The 18,918-nt window shown below is 45.6% G+C and overlaps 1 protein-coding gene and 1 long non-coding RNA gene across 5 annotated transcripts in view; one reads left to right on the top strand and one right to left on the bottom strand.

The window, feature by feature from the left end:
* Positions 1–576: 576 nt before the first annotated feature.
* LOC117608784 (alpha-mannosidase 2) overlaps positions 577–18,918 on the bottom strand; it is a 74,317-nt gene continuing 55,975 nt past the window's right edge. For all 4 annotated transcript variants that reach the window (XM_076689851.1, XM_076689854.1, XM_076689853.1 and 1 more), the window contains exons 4-8: positions 18,335–18,427; positions 14,080–14,252; positions 12,553–12,686; positions 6,610–7,078; positions 577–6,471 (exon numbers count right to left, since the gene is read on the bottom strand). In XM_076689851.1, coding sequence (XP_076545966.1) covers positions 4,329–6,471; positions 6,610–7,078; positions 12,553–12,686; positions 14,080–14,252; positions 18,335–18,427 — 3,012 coding nt within the window. In that variant the 3' untranslated portion in view covers positions 577–4,328. The remainder of the gene's footprint in view (positions 6,472–6,609; positions 7,079–12,552; positions 12,687–14,079; positions 14,253–18,334; positions 18,428–18,918) is intronic.
* Positions 7,910–15,243, top strand: LOC143305621 (uncharacterized). The gene is made up of 3 exons (XR_013062657.1): positions 7,910–8,160; positions 9,869–10,141; positions 14,868–15,243. It is a non-coding gene; the product is annotated as an uncharacterized LOC143305621 (long non-coding RNA).

The following is an 18,918-nucleotide window of genomic DNA, read 5'->3' as shown; positions in this document are numbered from 1 at the left end:
AATTTTGGCCCTCTAGCGGCAAAAATGTCAACTAAATTTTCGATGTCGAATCAGCGCCATCTGGTTTCGGAAAAAGGAACTAAACCTTGCACCAATTTTGGCCCTCTAGTGGCAAAAATGTCAACTAAATTTCGAACATCGAATCAGCGCTCTCTGGCGATAAAAATGGAAATTAAGTTTGGCACGATTTTGTGCTGTCTGCTGCAGGGGTATAGGAGATGCAGCGATGTAAAGGATACAGGTATGTAAAGGATGCAGGGATGTAATGGATGCAGAGGTATAAAATAGTCTATAAAAGAATAGTAAGGCGGGGCACACTGGAGAGATAAAATTATCAAAATCATCCTCCTTATAAGTTTATTCAATAAGGTAGATAGATAAATACAGCAAATTAAATGAACGCAGAAAATAAAATAAGGGTATCTGTATGTTTAACAGGTAGATCCGCACCCGTCGGCAGTCGCTGTAAGAGTGACTAGGTTTCACCTCGCTGTGTTGGATCTGCAGTCGGTATTGTGTATTTTGTGCCCCCCGGTGTCAACGAGAAGAACTACAGATCAGGAATTATTTTGCACCCTCTATCGTCTATGAAGAAGTTCTTTTTTGATACGAAGCAATAAATGGCACTGCATATCAATGGCGGTTTTTTTGAAATATAAAATTTTCTATGTATTTGCGATTTACTTTCTAATGTAGATTGCCTTATCAGCAATCGAACACCATGTATATACGATAATAAAACCGTTACAAAAATATTGAATGCACAGAGTTTTTATTATAAACTAAATTGATACCTAAATAATAATGGCAATAACTTAAAATAAGGTGAAGAAAGGTATTTGTGCGTTGCAATCCACCGTCTCTCGTATAGACGTATTATTTGCAAATAGTTCAGAGAAAATATATTTGTCTGAGAAGTTGGTTGGCGAGTTAAAGTGGAAACTTGAGAGCAGAAAGGACAGAAGGACTTGCTCGTTACACAACTTTTAATTACAATTGGTTCGATTTACTTTTTATCGAAGTTTCAATTCCAACTTCGTTAGGCAGCATCCATGGAGCTGACACTCGTAATGTCCACTTATTTTCCTGCTTGTAGCCTTTTCACAACTCTGAGAACCTCGACTGATGGCCTTAATTAATGATGGAAGTGCTCGGGTATTTAATTAAAAATACTATATTTAAGTCAGAAGCTTCGGGGAACATGTTACTACCCACAGTATAATGATCACTGCAAGTATCTGAAATAGGGACGGACTGTCTATCGGAGATTTAGGGCCTAATTACTTAAATCTAATAAAAATTCAAGATCTGAAGGGAAATCAATTAGCTGCATGTTAATGACCTCCTCTAAAACGTTCGATGCTGAATTACAATGAGCAACTTGCATTGCACCGTTCGTGTGCTATAACGTTTATCGTGTCTCCTCGTTAATGAGAATTATGTCAAGTAATCGTATCGATTAAAGCTTAGCCCAGATACAAGACGTTGGAGCGTCATTCCATTGATTTGCTATCATGTGTGGTGTAGAATCATGTGCACAATTCGCTGATAACGGTTTAGGCCGTATTTCCAGCTTTCTAGAGTGTAATATATAGTACATCCAGTTCTAGATAAGGAATACAGCGAACTCGCCCTATATTGCCACTCTTTATATTGCCAGGTGAATGAAGAGTGAGACTGACATACTTCAACAGTCAAACGCAGCAAGGGAGGGGAGGAGCTCTCTCTATAACGCGGGCCCATAATTGGCAATATAGCGAGAGTTTATTAAAAATCATTTTTCCATAATTAATTACAGTTGTAGATTAGGGAAGGAAGAAGGAACAAGGCACAACCATGCTCTTAATTAAAATACGTCAGTTACTATCTTTATTCAATAAATATAATATTACATTGTAACATAAGGAATACCGTGGTGTGTAATTGTCCTCGTCTGCTTGACTGGTCGCAAACAGTTTTGCAAACAGTCCTAGCAAATATAATCTCTATATACGCGTACCACACACGTACACGTGTATACATATACCATCTTTAATATAGATCTTTCTTCTCTAGAGACAGCACAAACACGTAATATGTTACAATATCGTTACAAGGACAGTCACGGATCTCCGGCGATCATTTTCTCTATTTTTTTTTCCCATTGGTACCCTCGCGAATCTCATGGTGGTTTCATGGTGAAGAACCATTTTGTTCAAAGCCAGCATGTACCCCCCTTGCTTTAGGTCACTCGAAGGAACAGTACGCCATTTTATCAATTTAAAATCTACTAAACAACTCTAAAATATTGTTCTTGTATAACAAGAAAATAAAACCAATAGGTAATAGAAAGTATTCTTTCTAAGATAAATACGTATATATCTACCAATTGTGCAACAATTATTTCCTTTTATTAATTAAAACTTAACGAATAGAGTTCTATGGTCATTTGGTCAGAGAGTTAAAAGCAGGTGCGAAGGTGAACGAAAATTAAGATAAAACTTATTGTCTGTTCCCTTTAGCGACAGAGGACACGTGTCATCACCAGAGAAACGCGAGGACCAGCAGCTGCCAGCCTCTAAAAACGCGACACACTTTTATTTTCTCGCTAAATTAGTCTAATATTTACACGAGTCTGTCGTACAGCAAAACGCCTGTTCGCAATGTTCAGCCGGATACGCTTAGCAAAAGTAAAAAATAGGTACTTTCCAGCCGGTCAGGGCCGGCCACGAAACTAAATCGTGTCCCCGCTAGAATTGGAAGAGCGTTGGAAGCACGCTCGTATACAGAGGTCGAAAAAACTTCCATGGTGGTAATGATCCCCTTCATTTTATAAATATGCTTCGCCATTGACGCATTCGCCATGCGCGGCGATAGCAGCGCCACGTGGCTGGCGGAAATTCAGGGTACCACCATCGCGGAATTTTCCAGACCTGTGCATAAAACCGTGGTTGGAAGTCACCAGAGTGTCCTGGCGATGATTTTCTTTCTCTACTTCGGCTGCCCGAGGAGGAAGAGAGAGTCCCTCGTAAAACGTTTCACATATGAAAATAGGTGTATACGATTTACATTATTTACTTTGCTATCACAATATACGGTCTAAGGTAAAGTGGTTTGATATGTACAATATTATATAATATTTATAGTATCTACATGGTGCCGTTTTCGGTCTGACCACTTGAAATAATTTAGTGAATCAAGAGTTTTCGTCAGAAAGATTGGATATCATAGAATTAATTTATTATTGTCCTATACTGAGTGATCTGAAGTGTTGGAGAGGATAAGGAATAGAAGTACTTTGATTAGAAGTATAGGTTATAAGTACAGCTCTGATTAGGGGCCAACAGGAGTAATGTGCAGGAGAGACAAGCATAGGTCTACCCTTGCCAAGAGTTTCTTAGTTTCGCCGCGAGAGGCCCCCACCGTCGATTCAGATTTGGCCCCTTACTGCTGTTCACCCGTAGGAATGGCTTAAGAATCTATGGAATATAAACTAAACAATAGACCCCATAACAATGGGGGAATCAAGTAGTCAGGCTGAATGGAGCATCCTGTTCGTCGTTCGCTTTTCTCGTGCATCTCGCTCGAGTTGAATCCCTACATTTACATCGATCAGGAGCCTGTGTAATGCACTTTGAACGTTTGATTGTGTTGTCAGTCTATATTGGCGCACTTTCGAGACCCACTATCCACGAACTGAAGACCCAAACTGAATCCCCACAATAGAGAATGTGGACAAAGAGCCTTAAAAGTGGCCAGAGCGAACCAAGTATTAATATGTTGTTACTATAGTTGCTAAAGTCGATGAGAATGATCCGAGAGGCACGAGGAAGCTTGCAAGTTTACGCGTGAGCTAGAGGACAGCAGGTCTGCACGATTTCATTTCTCTCCCTTCGACTCTCTCCTCCTAGCTCGTCGTCCTAGTCTTCGTCTAGGGAAACTGAACTGAAGAAACGGAATAGAGTACGATAGCCTGGTTGTGTATGTACACTGGGATGTGGACAGATTGGAACGTTATCGTCCCGTTGGATCGCCAATCAACCTCGCCACAGCGACGCGTCAAATATTTACACTTGAGAGGCTTCATCCCCGATGGGGGGAAGGGTCGACGTTAAAACACAGGGTAAAAAAGAACATGGAATTCGCAAGTATCCTACGTAAACGGTCTAAAGTTTCAACGAATTGCACGAAGTTTCGAAGAGGTAGCATCTGCCAGGGTTAAGCAGATCGGCAGTGTCCTGTCCAGAAGGTAGACGAACGCTTTTGGACCATAGGCGTCAGCATCGCGAAGACTAAAAACGATTCCTGGCTCCCGGTGGCGAGCTTCACCCCGAGAAGCAGGCTTACGATCATTGGACAAAGTTCACGTTGAACGTTTCGACCTCCATCGGCTGGAGGCTGACATCCTGAAGACCGTTCCTCAACCGATGCATCGTCTTCGTACCTGTCAGCGAGGTTTTAGTGATGTTTAGGTTCGCGAGCTTGAAGAACGACGTGCCTTGAGGGATCTTCTCCGTCAGCGGGCAGTGTTTAAGGGTAATGTCCACCCCCACGGAACAGCTGTAGCCCTGTCTGTGAAGCACCATCAGCGCGTTGTTCACCGGGAAATGTGGCAGTTTCTGATCGTGATTGGTCCTCAGATTGAGCAGGTGAACGTCGCAAGGGAAGCTCTGACTTAGTAGCCTAACCTCCGGCACCATAGCGATGTCGCCATCTGTCCCGTCCACCACGAAGATATTCACGGGGTAGTTAAGCGCGTTGCTTAGGTGATTGGCGAACAGGGATGGCTTCGAATACTTGTCCTTCTCCCCTGTGATATCCTCTAACAGTAGCCAGTGCTTGATGACGGTTCTTCGATTGTCCAGTAGACCCTCTCCCATTCCTCGCGAATCGTCGTATAAGGTTCTTCGATCCAGCATCACTTCCAGCCAGCCTGGTTGATAACTGGCAGCTCCTTGACAATGATTCACCAGCAGAGTGAGCCTGTGATTGGTGTCCTCGATGTAGGCCATCGTGGTTATTGGAAAGTAGTTACCCTCGATCCCGATCCTCTCTATCTTCGTTCTCTTGATCATCTGGTGTCCGTTTAGGTCTGTGTAGAACTCCGGAGGATCTCCATTCAGAATGTCAGTCTGTAGACGCATGAACATCTCTGTCTCGCGGTTCTTTGGTGGTGTTTCGAAGTCCACTATGTTCCTCACATAGATAGCCTCGCCCAGACCACCGTCTCTATGATAAATGGCCACGTGGTGTGTTAGTAGCTTACCGTATTCGACGGTCAACCGTGAACTGAGGTTACCACTGACGATGTAGATCTTCTGGTGGGGCGTGTACGCCTCGAGGACGTCTTTATCGGTGTCTCGGAGGTTTGGGTCGGGCATGAACAGATATGCACCGCTGTGAAACTGCGCGGACGGATAGGCTGCGAACTGAATGGTGCACTGCATAATCTTACCGGTTGCCTTTTTCGTCACCCTCTTCAGAAACCCGGTCTGTCCATCGAACAGAAGCTTCATTCGTTGGTTCTCCAACTGAACATCGCCCACCTGCAAGGGTTTCATGGGGAATACACTGTCCTTGCCGCATCTACTGCAGTAGACCGTTGAGATTGCCTCCATTGGTACCTTGTCGATCTGCTGGATGTGATAGGTCGCGATGGCTAAGGGTTTCAGCTCTACCATGAACAACAGAACGTACACGTCGTGTGTGATACTCGTAGCGTTCATCACTGGCGCGATCTGATAGGGAATGGGATTCTTCTGAGGGTCTAGTACTTTAATTTTATACGAGGTGACTTTTAGACTGATCACCTCCTGCCTGGGTTGAGCCAAAGGATTGAATAGGACAATCTTCTTCGTATCCTGTCCGTTGACTCCTATGGGAATCTTCTTTGGTAGCTTTTCGTAGCTGTCCCTGTCCGATTCGGCTAGGACATAAACGGAATTTGGCTTGGTGGTTGTCCCAGCCAAAGACTGAATAGCGAAGCTCTGCAGACTGGTGGTGTCCGAAATGGACTCGAACAGTTTCAGGGCGTAATCCTTCATGACGAATGATTTGGAAGTACCAGTGATGGCGTCGTGGTGTTGGAACAGGCCCAAATTCCGTCTTGCCTTCACCAACTTCTCAAAGTACGTCTCGTATAACATGAAGTCCTTACCGGACTGTTTGGCCACGTTCAACGCGATGGTATAAAGTATCTCGGCCGATCGAAGGTTCGCTTCGAGTTCGCGGTCCAGGATCTTCATGTACGGTCTTGTGGTGAAGTAGCCGCTCCAGTAGGCTGGTCTACCTTCGCTGAAGATATCCGAATAGACGAAAAAGTCGCCCTTCAGCGTTGGGAAGTCGTTCATCCGCTTCCTGATCTCGCGGAAATAGTCCTTGGGCGTCCCGAACACTATCTCTGCGTTGTACTCGTCCTTCCTACTGTTTATGTAGTCCATCAAGATCTTGTAGTTGGTGTACTGTTGGTCCCACTCGATCGCGTGATCGTACCTAAAGTAGAAGGGACAACAAGCGTGTTGAAATAGACCACTTTGGAAATATAACAAAGGGACAGCTAGTTAAGTAACTAACAAACATTGGGGAACTCGGGACAAAGATAAGGGACACTGGAAATCGAATTATTCTAACCTGAAGTCGTCTCCAAGAGGCATTAGGACGACGTTGTGCGTGAACAAAGATCCCGTCCTAGAGTATTGTTCCAGCAACAACTCGGCCATTTGCTTGACATTGTTCGGCGTAATCTCGACCGCCCTGACCGAGTACTCCGTGTACTCGCCCCGTATCTTCCGGAAGTCGAAGTTGAGGCAGACGTGGGGATGAGGACCGCAGGAGTGTTTGATGTTGTAGATGTCGAACGGCTGATTGTGGGTCAGCATGTCTGCCTCGCCCGTTTGATCCCAGGGCTGCATCCAGACGAAGTCGCCGTACTGTTTCTTCGCGAACCACTGCTTCCACGCGTAATGAATCCTTTGGATCACGGTGCCGGAAGCTCCGGAAACCTTCAAGAAGTACGGGATGGTGCCTCCGTGACCGAACGGATCCACCGACCAGCCTGACTCTGGGATTACGTCCAGGTTGGTCTTCAGCCACTGGTGACCTGTGGACAGAATCAATGGTCCATTATTAGCTGGACGTAGTACCCTATAGTAGAGCTCATATTAAGATGAATCTTTCGAGAAATTTCCATGAAGACGCCGAGATCGAAGGGCGGGTAGAACGACACCGAAGGTGCATGTATAAATAAAAGGTTTCACGCGGACGTTGAGAGCTGCGTCGTTCTCGTTAAATTCACAGACAGATTGAATTCTCGCTGGGATCTCTCGGTCTGAAGTTTCCGAGGCAGCGGAAACTTGTACTTTGAGCGTCACTCGCTCGTGCCTGATCGCAAAATATTTATCGTCGTGTAAATATCCTCGTGACGGGAGGTTCATTTAAAAACTCATGCTCCAAGGAACAAGAGATCTCTTCCGGAGAAATCTTTGCCCCTCTGTCGGAGACGCGACCCGAAGTCCTTGGGGTTCTGCTGCCTCGTTACTTGAATCGGGTGACACCTCGATTTCGATAGCAGCCCTTTGTCACCCCTGACCGACCTACTTATCGATTGACAATTCCTCTGCATATTTATGAAGACGTTCGTGTAGCAATCAAAGTAGATGCATGGTTAAGTAGATGGGAAGCCTAGTTTCTACACGAAGTAATAGGCAGTCACTGTCGACGAATAGACAGCAGACAGGGTTCTGTTTCAATTGAAATAAGTAGGAATTCGTGGAATTTGTATCGTTTAGGATCGCTATGTCACGAGTTCCCCTAATTCAGACTAGATTTCTCACGGCAAAATCTCGTTCCGATAGGTGGTCAGAGAACCGGGCCTGTAATCGGTGTCTATTTATCAGTTCTCACCCCCGAAGCATTCCGCTCCGGTCAGACAAGCCCGTTTGACCCTGTGCAACAGGGAGGGCTAGTTCATTCAGACTCAGGACAGATTTCTAATATGTTTTATAGCTCGCTGCTACTCAAATCATCCAAAAAAACTACACACATCACTTTTTAACGTTCCAGACACCAAGTTCCACCAGGGCAATCTCGTTTCTTCGTCCTGGCCACGTTGCATAGGGCGTCTGCAGTGACGGAGAAGGAGCACGGTGTGCGTACCAGAATAGGACAGCTTCAATTATTTCGGTAATGCAATCATTTTCGAGCAACGCGTCCCCGAAATTCCCTGGAAACTCAATTCGCGTAGGAAATCCTTCTCTGGCGTGCAGATAGGAGGTGCACACACCTCTCGCTCCAGATGCACTTTGTGTGCAGGCAGCCACCACGATGCAACTAAGCGTGCGTGTTAACGTCATTGTCGTGGATATAGGCTGGCGCCGGTACAGGCTGCTTTGAGGCTAAGTACAACGTTTCTCTGGATTTACATTTACGTCCCTGTTTCCATCGATTCTAAGGCCATGGTGGTTAGCTGCGTTTAGGATGTTTCAATAAATACAGGCCGTTTCAAAAATTGGAACGGAGGTTTTATCAAGTGCGATTGATCATGATTTAAGGCACTTATGAGATTCTGTAGGGTAGGGAGAGGTTAAAATAGGGTTCGGACTTGTGACTTTAGGGCGAGTTTTAAAGGAACGCTATAGGCTATGTCAATTAGCGAGGGGATACTGGATACTGGGATGGTTTGCAATGGAATACTATGGTTTACAAGAGAATACAGTAGTTATTAACGGAATAAAAGCTCGTTTCGCCGGCGGTCGCTTTCATTAACAGCGTTCAAATCGTTCCATGTCGACAGACTGCATCTCGATTTCCGCGCGTCGCTCAGGGCTGCTATTGTTTCGGGGAAATCGCGTTTGCAAAGGGTGGTGAAGTCATCCAATTCGAGAATCGGCCATTATTGTTATCCACCGATTTTTGCCAACAGTTTCAGCCCCCTCCCGCTTTCTCTGTTCACCGGACAGGTGAGTCCATCCTAGATATAATACTCGAACGAAATTTCTATCGAACTCATCGCTTCATAAACCTTCCCTGTCGCTTGGAAAAGGCTTCAAGAATCTAACAACGATAGTTAAATTCCGAAAGCTCGAGTCGCCCGCATCTTCCAAACGAATAATCACCCCGACGCTTGAGCATGACCGGTGCGACACTAATTCGAGTTACCTAATGTCCGGCGCGCCGGCAATTCCGGTCGAGTGTTCCCGGTATTTTCGATTCTGAACGAGCAAGCGCGCTCGAAATCGTTCGAGCGTGCTTAAACATCAGCGTCCACCAGTGTCGAATTGTTACCGGTCCGTTAGCCTGCAGGATTCACCAAGCATTCGCCAAGTGATCGGTGGTCGCTGCTTGTAGCTACGGAAATTGCGTCAATTATTCGAGGAAGCCCTGCCTCCGGTTCCAAATTGCACTAGTGCTCGCGTTAGTGCACACGTTTCGAAGAAGCCTCTTCGAGGATCCACCTGATGGACACGGACATTGGTCCGAAGGGAACTGATTGATTCTGGAACGAGGATTCTAGTTATTTACAATAAAAATAACTAGAGCGAGTTCGAGAGGGCTACGACGTGAACAGAGGCGAACAACGCGACAGACTGACTGGGGTTATCAGAAAAAGAGAGGTCAGGATGGAGAGGAGGTGGAAGCAGGCGGATGAAAGGGTGTGGCACTGCCTAAGCGAACAAACCATTAAACTACATTCAGCCGTGCTCGACTGATTATAACTCATTAGACACGACATGTATGCATTAAGCGAGTTATCGCGCTCGTAGACCCCCCCCCCCCTGCTATCGGAGGGTGCAGCAATGGCTGATGCGACTGAACGTAGAGCAAACTAACCCGGAATACTTTTACGTACTCTAAAACCCATCCAGATTCATCTATTTCCCTCTTTCTGCAGCGCAGGCAACTACGAAACAACAATGGAGGGAAAGAGCAGCTGCGTGACGCAGGAGCTGGGAGAAAATTAAGGAAAAGAAGAATAAAATGGGAAGTTGAGAGTGGATTGAACTGGATAACGAATCAACGTTTTAAACGTTCATCGGGGAAAGCTTGGACTTTCGTTTCGGGTAGTTTCCAAGTAAAGGCCGACTAATTCTCAAGCTGGAGCCTGGCGAAACGAAATCGACGGGAACGCATCGAAGGGAAACCTTTTGAAGGTGGCAATTTGATGGTAAGTGGAAGTAATTCAAAGATCTGAAAAGGAAACTTTTCATTTTAACCCCCGTCACGGAGGGACAAAAGGTATTCCTTTCTCTCGAGTTCCACGGTGTTATTTCCCGTTGAATTTGTAGCGCTGGCCAGCAGTGATCTCTGCGGCGCGTAACCGTAGACGAGCCTGACCTTACAACGTCCACTATCGCTGGCTACCGTCTGACGCGACGCGCGTCGCTGCTACTCGCTTTGTCCGACCGCGAGCGTCGACCTCTACCACTGACAGCTGATAGTCTGGCAGGGAAGACGTCGCATTAGTCGGACGGAAAGGGCTTGCTGGCAAACGGAAGGATAATAAATATAGTACGCCACTTGTTGCTCTTATTTCGCGTCGATCGAAGATACTTCTATCCCCTGGAGCCCTCAAAGAGCACTCTATGCACTCACCGGGATAAATGAAACATAAATTCGTACGTTACCTCGTCTCCATCATCCTGGCCCTCTTAGAATATCAAAATTTCACCAGCTTCCGTTTCCACAAAAACAAGGATTCCCTCAGAAATTCGACGAAGGTAGAGCTAAGACTGTTTCACTCTTCAGGGTGGCGTATCCCCACTTAGGCCGTTAAATTCCTCGAAACTGAAGCGCACTCGACAAAGGAACCGAGTGAATAGTTAACGAGCTCTCGAAAAGCTTGGCTGATCCTTTCGGCCGAGAGGAAAACACGGGGATGCTGGAGGAATCGATCGATCGGGGGGGTAACGGTGTCTCTAGTCGTTAGCTGCCCGCTAATTTCCAGCTGGAGCAAGGAAAACGAGCCAGCCAGACCGGTAATGGACTCGTGCCATTGCCCTTCCGGTTATTATCGAGCTTCCTCCGGGTTCGATCGCACGGTTATCTCAATTTCTGCGACTGTCGATAGCCGTCCCATTGCTTATCCCGGGCATTTGCCTAATCCGATCCTAGTCGGTCCCTTTAATTGGGGGTCATCTTCCAAAGAAAACACAGGCGGAACCCGATAAATCCTCGTGTCACGAATAAACGGAACAACGTAATTTACGACCGAGAACGTCGTCTAATTCCAATCGTCGCTGAACAATCAATGGCACGATTGATTTATCGTCGGTACACGCAAAGACAATGGGTCCGGTGATAATGAACCGGTCCATTATTTACCGGTGGAAATCGTCAGATATTGTGCTGTCTGAACCCGGTGAATTAATTGCACCGTCTTAAGTTTCCTTTCTTTCGGGCTTCCCTTCATCCTCGACGCGTTCGTGGCCACGGTAATAGATACAACGCGGCGGAGATACAGAGAGGTCGTAAATTAAACTATTAAGACGCGGCGCTCTTTTGACGACGCCGAGACTCGGCGGAATATTTGTTCGCGCTGAGCCTTGCTTGGCGATTCGGAAACTTATCCCCACTTCCAGGATCGGATTTCGTTTCCTCGATCGCGTGTCGGCGATTTTACGACCGCTTTGAACCTCGCCGCCATTCCGGCGCGGGTAGATCAATTGAAGTAGACTCGCACGCGTCAGCCAAACCGTCCGACAAATTTACCGTATAATTTTACACATTTTCCTGAATGTCGATGCTGGAAGCAAGGAAGCCTGCGATGTTTCTCCGGCGAAAGAAGTCGGAGATGTTTGTTTCTCGATACACAAAGGAAATTCCGCGACACTTCATTTCCCCGGGTAAAAAAACAACAACGATTACTTTCGCGAAATGCAATTAAGTCGCTGTCCGTATTTTTTTAGATAAGATTTTCTCTCCGGACCGGAGCCCCAGTTTCAATCCTCCGAAGAGCAGGCGCCGGGTCTGTTTGTTTATCTCGAAAAAATAAAAAGAGAAACAGAAGGTGTTCGTTGATTGGTGAAAAGAAACGAAGATGGATCTGTAGTTTCCCTTAGAATCCTGTAGATTTTTAGATGGAAAAAGGGATGAATTTTGTGGACGACTGGAATTGTTGAACGGTTCCCTCGATAACGATCGCCAGGGTTCTATTGAAACAATGTTTGACCTGTATTAACTTCCAATTATTAGGCTTTTGAATATGTATGCGACCCGTATGCGCTTAGGATGTTAAATTTCCAGGCCAAACATGGTCAATATGCAAGGCTCGTAGCCATTATAGACCTTTCCCGATATATCGGCAAATATTTCGCGTTCGAATATATGTAACAATGAAAATCCCGCTGTTATATCTAGTCACGAGTATATAAATCTGGAATTTTAATATCTGCAGGCTATAAATGCAATAATAATATGGATTATTATGAACATCAATGATTCATTTCAGAATTTAACACCTAAGTAGGGTGGGAAAGGTCAAATTTGATAGACAGTGGGTCAGTTTTAATCTCTGTCAGATGCTAGCGCTTTGGTGTTGGCTGGAAGACATCTACAATCTTCTGAGGATCTACTCACCCTCGATCAGCTGATCCAACATGGCGTAAATGTGAGATGTCGCCTCGTCGGTCATCACCCAGCCTCCGGTGGTCATTTCCAGCCTACCATCCTTCACCAGTCTTTTGACGACCATCTTCTTCGTAGGATGGGCACTGGGGATAGAAAGCATCGAGAATATTAGTTTAGAACAAGGATAGCTAAGGAAAGTATTCATTTAGAAGGGGTGCAAGGTAGGCTTCCTTTGGTTAAGGACAAGTGTAGGGAGAGGGGTCATTCATCATTTCCTGGTCTTAAGGGGAGGCCTGAACTGCAGGTGACTAGAAAACAAGTTATGAAACTATAGTAGGGAGCAAGATCTGTAAGTCCCCCATGTGCCTTGCATAGACACCTATGCTGTCCGCTATGTCCCCAATAGTCCAGAGACTTCCCCGATTGTCCAATTCCTCTTTTCAGTCATGGGATTTCCCTAATCCTCCAATATTTGCTGAATTGTCTTAGTAGGAAGCCAGGTTTGATCGTCCTGGATCCGGAAAGGTAGGACGGCGTCGGTTTTAACGGCGCCGTTAGGACCTAGAAAGTGTACGTGTCCTATGGAGTCGTAAAGGAGGGTACCATTAGGGGAACGAGATAGCGTCCAAGATGATCCTGCTCGAAAGAACGGTTAGAATGTTCCCTGTAACGACTGGAATATCCTGCGGGATCGTCTGCTGCCTTTTTTTTAACGATCGAACGGAGAGGCTCTGGGATAAAGATGAGGAAGTATCGCGGGCGTAAAAGGAGATCGTGAACCCAGGGAACGAGATAAATTCCCTCTGGTCGCGTTGAGGACTTCTTTATCGAATCGATTCGAGGGATAAAACTCCGACGAGCCTTCGATAGGACGAGACAAAGGCGATTTAAGGGAAAGGAAATCGTTTCGATGAAGGGATAACGAGAAAATCGAGTAGCACCGGAATAGATTTCCTTGGAGCTGTTTTTACATTGGTAAACGGGCTTTCCCCTGGATCATGGGGCTATCATAAAATGGCTCTAGGATGATTGCATTAAAAAAGGGATCCTGCTATGAAAACATCCTGAATTCTCCTCGTATTACATAGCACTCGGTTCCGCGAAACGCGTCACAAATTCTGAGTTAACAGTTGAAATGCAAGGCCTATAAACATGATTTGTATCGGGAATTGTATCGCACGAAATTACAAGTTGCGGCGTAACACGTTACTCGCCGCTATCTACGATGTAACTTACAATTACGAGGCCTGTATATCACGCAGCCGTCGTAAGATATTCGTATTTAACCCCCTTAGGAGATGAATTATGCCAGAAGGAAAGCACCTGACTATACCACCCTGCCTTACCTTTGGTTTGACGTGTATTTCCGTGATTTCAGAACTGTTTTATCTCAAAATGGTAAAGTAGGAAGTAGGACTGTGGATTTTTGCCCAGGGCATATGCCATGAAGACATAGCCCTGTATACAAGTACAGGGTGTATTCTCTCATCTTTTAGTCCTATTTAGGAAAATCAGGATTTTGTAATGTACACTCACCTCTCCCACCACAGTGACAAGAAGGACACTTCGCTCCAGATGAAAGTCATGTTTGGCCACTGCTGCAGCTTCGATACCATGTTGTTCAGGATGTTCCTGGTGGAGCTGTGGAAGTACTGTTCGAACGTCTTCAGCCACCCAGGGTCCGTGTGGCTGTGGGGAACTAGAATCACCTGGAACAACGAGAATCTATTTCTATTTTCCATTTTAAACGATGGTGTGCCAAAATCTCTCTGGACGGTGATTCTCATCCAAGCAAATCGAAAAAGTCCAACGGCAGGGAATCTGTTAATTAGGCGGTACCAGGCTTGCCACGATAACGACGTTATTTCGTAATTGATACACTGCCGGGTCGAGCCGGTAATGTAGCCGCATGCCGGCCAACATCGCTCGTAAAACAATTTGCGAGACTCATTACGATTTACCCATTTCGGTTCGTTCGTTGAATAGCTCGATTGTTATTCGCCTTGTGTCCACTGGGCTAGAGGATGATCCCTACCAAAAATTGCCCTCTTTCAAGCAAACATAACCTACAGACTCTATGGGTTAGCCAATTGATCGATCGAGGCTCGCTTTTTGCTCTTTCAACGTTCGAATTCTAGGTCGACGGATGAATTTCAAATTTTTCAAACTCGTTCCAAAAGTTTCACCTCAATGAAAATTCATACCAGTCCCGGGAACCAATTTTTTTTCCCCCCCATAGGCTTTTCCCTCCCCACCGAGCGTCGATGTTTTTTCCTCCTCCTCTTTTTATGAATACTTAACGCGCTGCCCGTTTGATCTTTCAGGCTGACTCGAGCGCGACGGGAAAAAGAAGATAGTTGAGAACCGTCACGACAAAGGATTACAATAAACCGATACCCCGGTCGCTGATAATCAGCGTTGGAAAGCCGAGGCACGCTAAACTGCGCATAGTTCACCAACCACAGTCGCTCTTATGCACCCCCCGTTTATTACTCGACCACGAGGGAACGTCGAACTTCCGGTGGATCGATGATTTAACGACGTTTCCATGAAATTTAACCCTCCCCTCTGCCCTCTGGATTTCAGGCCCCAGGGAATTTTCCAATATTTTGTTCGACTAGAATCACTGAACAATATCTTGGATTCAAGGATTGGAACGTAAAAATAAAATTGAAAATTGTCACTGAATAATTCCCAAGGACGAGCCTTTAATTACACTCCGGTCATCAAGCGCATTTAATAAGGTAACGAGTAACGGCAGCGAAAGCTTATTCGTATGCATGAAACGATTGTGGCCAGGATGGTAGTTCTCCTTTAACACGCCCCCGGTCCTTCGTCCTCGACTGCCCTCTTCCCTGTTTCACCCAGGCAGCAACAGATCTGTTCCTCCACTAGTTCCCCGATAACTTTGCCACAGCTACTTCCTGAAATCACGGTTATCGGCGCTAACAGTACCGAGAAGCGAGATGAATTCCTCAACTGTCGGTCGTTGACCCCTTTTCTAGGAACTTTTCCCTAGGCACTATTCGCAGCCACTCTTTCTCATTTGGCTGAGAAGGTGCGCGACAACAAATGTTATCTTTAATTATTCGGAACTAACGGGAACGAGTCGGTACACGTGACACGGACGACTTTATCTCGAGCTCTCGCGTCACTCTCGAGGTAGAAGTCGCCGGCAAAAGTACATCACGAACGCCCCAGGTTAATTTCCGGCCTGGCAACTTGCAAACTTCGGGGCAAGTTCTCGTTCCGTGGCGTGCTTTCTCTCAGTGAAAACTAAAAGCTGAGTCTTTTTCAGACGATCACCGTCCGGAGCTTCTTTGCCGCTTCAGCTTTCCAGGATGTATCTTCGCCGATCGATAGAGGGGTTGTTAGAGATGCGACGACACGACTGTTCCGGGAAACTGCAGACGGTTATTAGGATAAGCGAATCGTTCTCGGATTTCTCTGGCAATTAAACGAACCTGAGTAAGGAGATCCAACGCTGAGCAAACGTTTCTTCCGTTTTTTTCTTTTTTTTTTTTACTGGAAGGGACAGAGAAGCGTTTATAACTTCCAGGGATAATTCCATCTCGAAGAAATTGGTTACATTTATTCTTGGTCCATGCTTTTAGGTTAAATAATTCTTAACAATGATTCCCTGTTCTGCAAATCTAACAATTGGTCCAAATCGACCAGGAATACTCTTTGGGATGTTCGACAATTGCAAAGAACCGTGACAATTAACGATCTTTTGATCGAAAACAGAACGATCCCACGAGCAGGACAAATATTTAGACGGAAGTGTTTCCCGGACGAAAGCGATTTCATCGAATACCCAGGAGACTCTGAACCGACAACGCCACGTACTTCCACGGCAAGGACAAACGCGGACACGACTTCCCCTCCGCCTGGGATCGTGGCAGAGTTCGACAAGTTCGACAATACAGGCTCATCACAGTGCATTGTCGGCCGGGCACAATAGTGGGCGGTGGCCTTTTCGAAAACACGCGCCACAATGCTGGAATCTTCGACGATTTCACGATGGAATGCACTTTCCACTTCCTATCATCTCCTTCCTTCCTTCCTATCTTTATTGTTCCGTTATTGCTCTTGTTTGTTGGTTATTAGGTGCACTCTGGTGCGACGTAAGCTTCGTTTAATTAAGGAGGAAGGTAGAGGGCGGCAGCGTCTGCCTTCGATGTTGGGAGGAAGCTGCACTTGATTTTGAGGTTCTAGGTTCTCCTGAGACTCTATGCCCTCAGCTCATAAAGGTTCTAGGACCTTAGGTCCTGGGCTTGAGGTTGTGGGGGCACTAGGACTTTAGTACCACACCTTAAGTTCTAGGGAACCCTAGGATGTTGTCATCGATAGTATTGCTGTCGAATGCCTAAGTAGAACAATCTCCAGTTTTCGTCATATATAATGATTCTGAATGTTGTGGGGGCACTAGGACTTTAGTTCCACACCTTAAGTTCTAGGGAACCCTAGGATGTTGTCATCGATAGTATTGCTGTCGAATGTCTAAGTAGAACAATCTCCAGTTTTCGTCATATATAATGATTCTGAATGTTGTGGGGGCACTAGGACTTTAGTTCCACACCTTAAGTTCTAGGGAACCCTAGGATTTTGTCATCGATAGTATTGCTGTCGAATGCCTAAGTAGAACAATCTCCAGTTTTCGTCATATATAATGATTCTGAATGTTGTGAGGGCACTAGGACTTTAGTACCACACCTTAAGTTCTAGGGAACCCTAGGATTTTGTCATCGACAGTATTGCTGTCGAATACCTAAGTAGAACAATCTCCAGTTTTCGTCATATATAATGATTCTGAATGTTGTGGGAGCACTAGGACTTTAGTACCACACCTTAAGTTCTAGGGAACCCTAGGATTTTGTTATCGATAGTATTGCTGTCGAATGCCTAAGTAGAACAATCTCCAGTTTTCGTCATATATAATGATTCAGAAGTATTAAATATATAAAGGCAATTCCACCAAATTCTGAGATAATCATTCCCAGATTTTCATGGTTAAGCTAAAATTTTCCCCGAGCTATCGCAGGATATAAGTTCTCGTTTATGCGGGCCAACTTTTCCCCTGGATATAGGAGAGCAGTATCACCTTGTTAGAGGAGATTGGAGAATATTGGCGTGTTTATGGCGGCCCGGTACGAGGAGATGGTGCGGAAAAGCTAAGTAGACGAGATCCGCGCACATATTCTTGAACGTGTTCGATTATCACGTTCCAGGGAGACGTTTCCCTCGATTTCATTTTATTTCCTCGTAATATCTCGTTAGCACCGGGCATCTGCATCGAGTATTTCCAATTTCCAACCTTACTAATTTCATTCGGCAACGAAGCCTAGACTGATGTTTAAAAAGTAAAGCAAGGTATAAATTGTCAGCGTTGAAAGCTCTCATGATAATCTGATCTGCCTAATGAAGCGACACCAAAGTGACGGATGTAAAGGCGCGTTTACAACGAGAGTGCACACAAACGGCTTAGAAAAGATCCAAGCTACGTTCATACGTGCTTCCCGCAGCCTCAAGGCGGATGCACGTCAAGAGACGGCGAACGAAACTTCATTAACGAATCTACGAAATACCTCGAACGCGGTGGCTTAATTAGCTCGCGAACGTGAATACCTGTTCGTTGCAATTACCAAGGTGAAGCCGGAAGCGAAGAGGGAATATTCAGCGATAAGGTCGATGGAGAATCGATACCACGGACTTGGGTCAATAACTTCGCTTCGATATTTATAAATAAATGGGAGAATACATAATGAAGGTAATTTCATGTTATAATTACCTTGAGTGGTGGTCTTGTGGGATCCTTCCTGAGCTCTGCGTACCTGGCCTCGAAGCTATCGTCCCAGTATTCCCTGCTTCTCATCCACGAGGGCTGCAACAAACGCATGGAAACAACTTTTAGTCCCGAACAACAAAGTTTATTAAAAATCAACGTAACAGCGGTGGAAATCTGAGGCAGCTATACCTAGAAACGGATTCTGTTTTCAAGCAGATCCCAGTCAGACAGATAAATGGAAAGATAGATAGCTGGCACGAAATAAGAGGAGGGACTTTTAGCCAGTGCTGAGAAAAACAGAAGGAACGAACCACCCCCGTTCTCGGGTTCTAATTTCGTTAAAGGCGTGCGAAGGCGAGGCGTAAGATCGATCGAGCCGAAAGAAAGTGCCTCTTGGCAAATAATCCACCGCTGAAAGACGGTCTCGATGGATTACGGGTCTGTCGATGCTTCCCGGTGTTTAATTAACGTTCATGGGATTAACTCTGTTGCCAGGAATACTCGATTGTGCCCTGTCTATCGATTGGCTACTTTCAACTGAAAATATGGGGTTAAGGTTCGACATTTGCATCCTGAAGTTACTTTAC

Source organism: Osmia lignaria, chromosome 8 (genome assembly GCF_051020975.1).
Source record: "Osmia lignaria lignaria isolate PbOS001 chromosome 8, iyOsmLign1, whole genome shotgun sequence".
Classification (NCBI taxonomy): Eukaryota; Metazoa; Arthropoda; class Insecta; order Hymenoptera; family Megachilidae; genus Osmia; species Osmia lignaria.
Note: the sequence above shows the minus strand (reverse complement) of the source record. Positions and strands in the feature narration are given on the sequence as shown.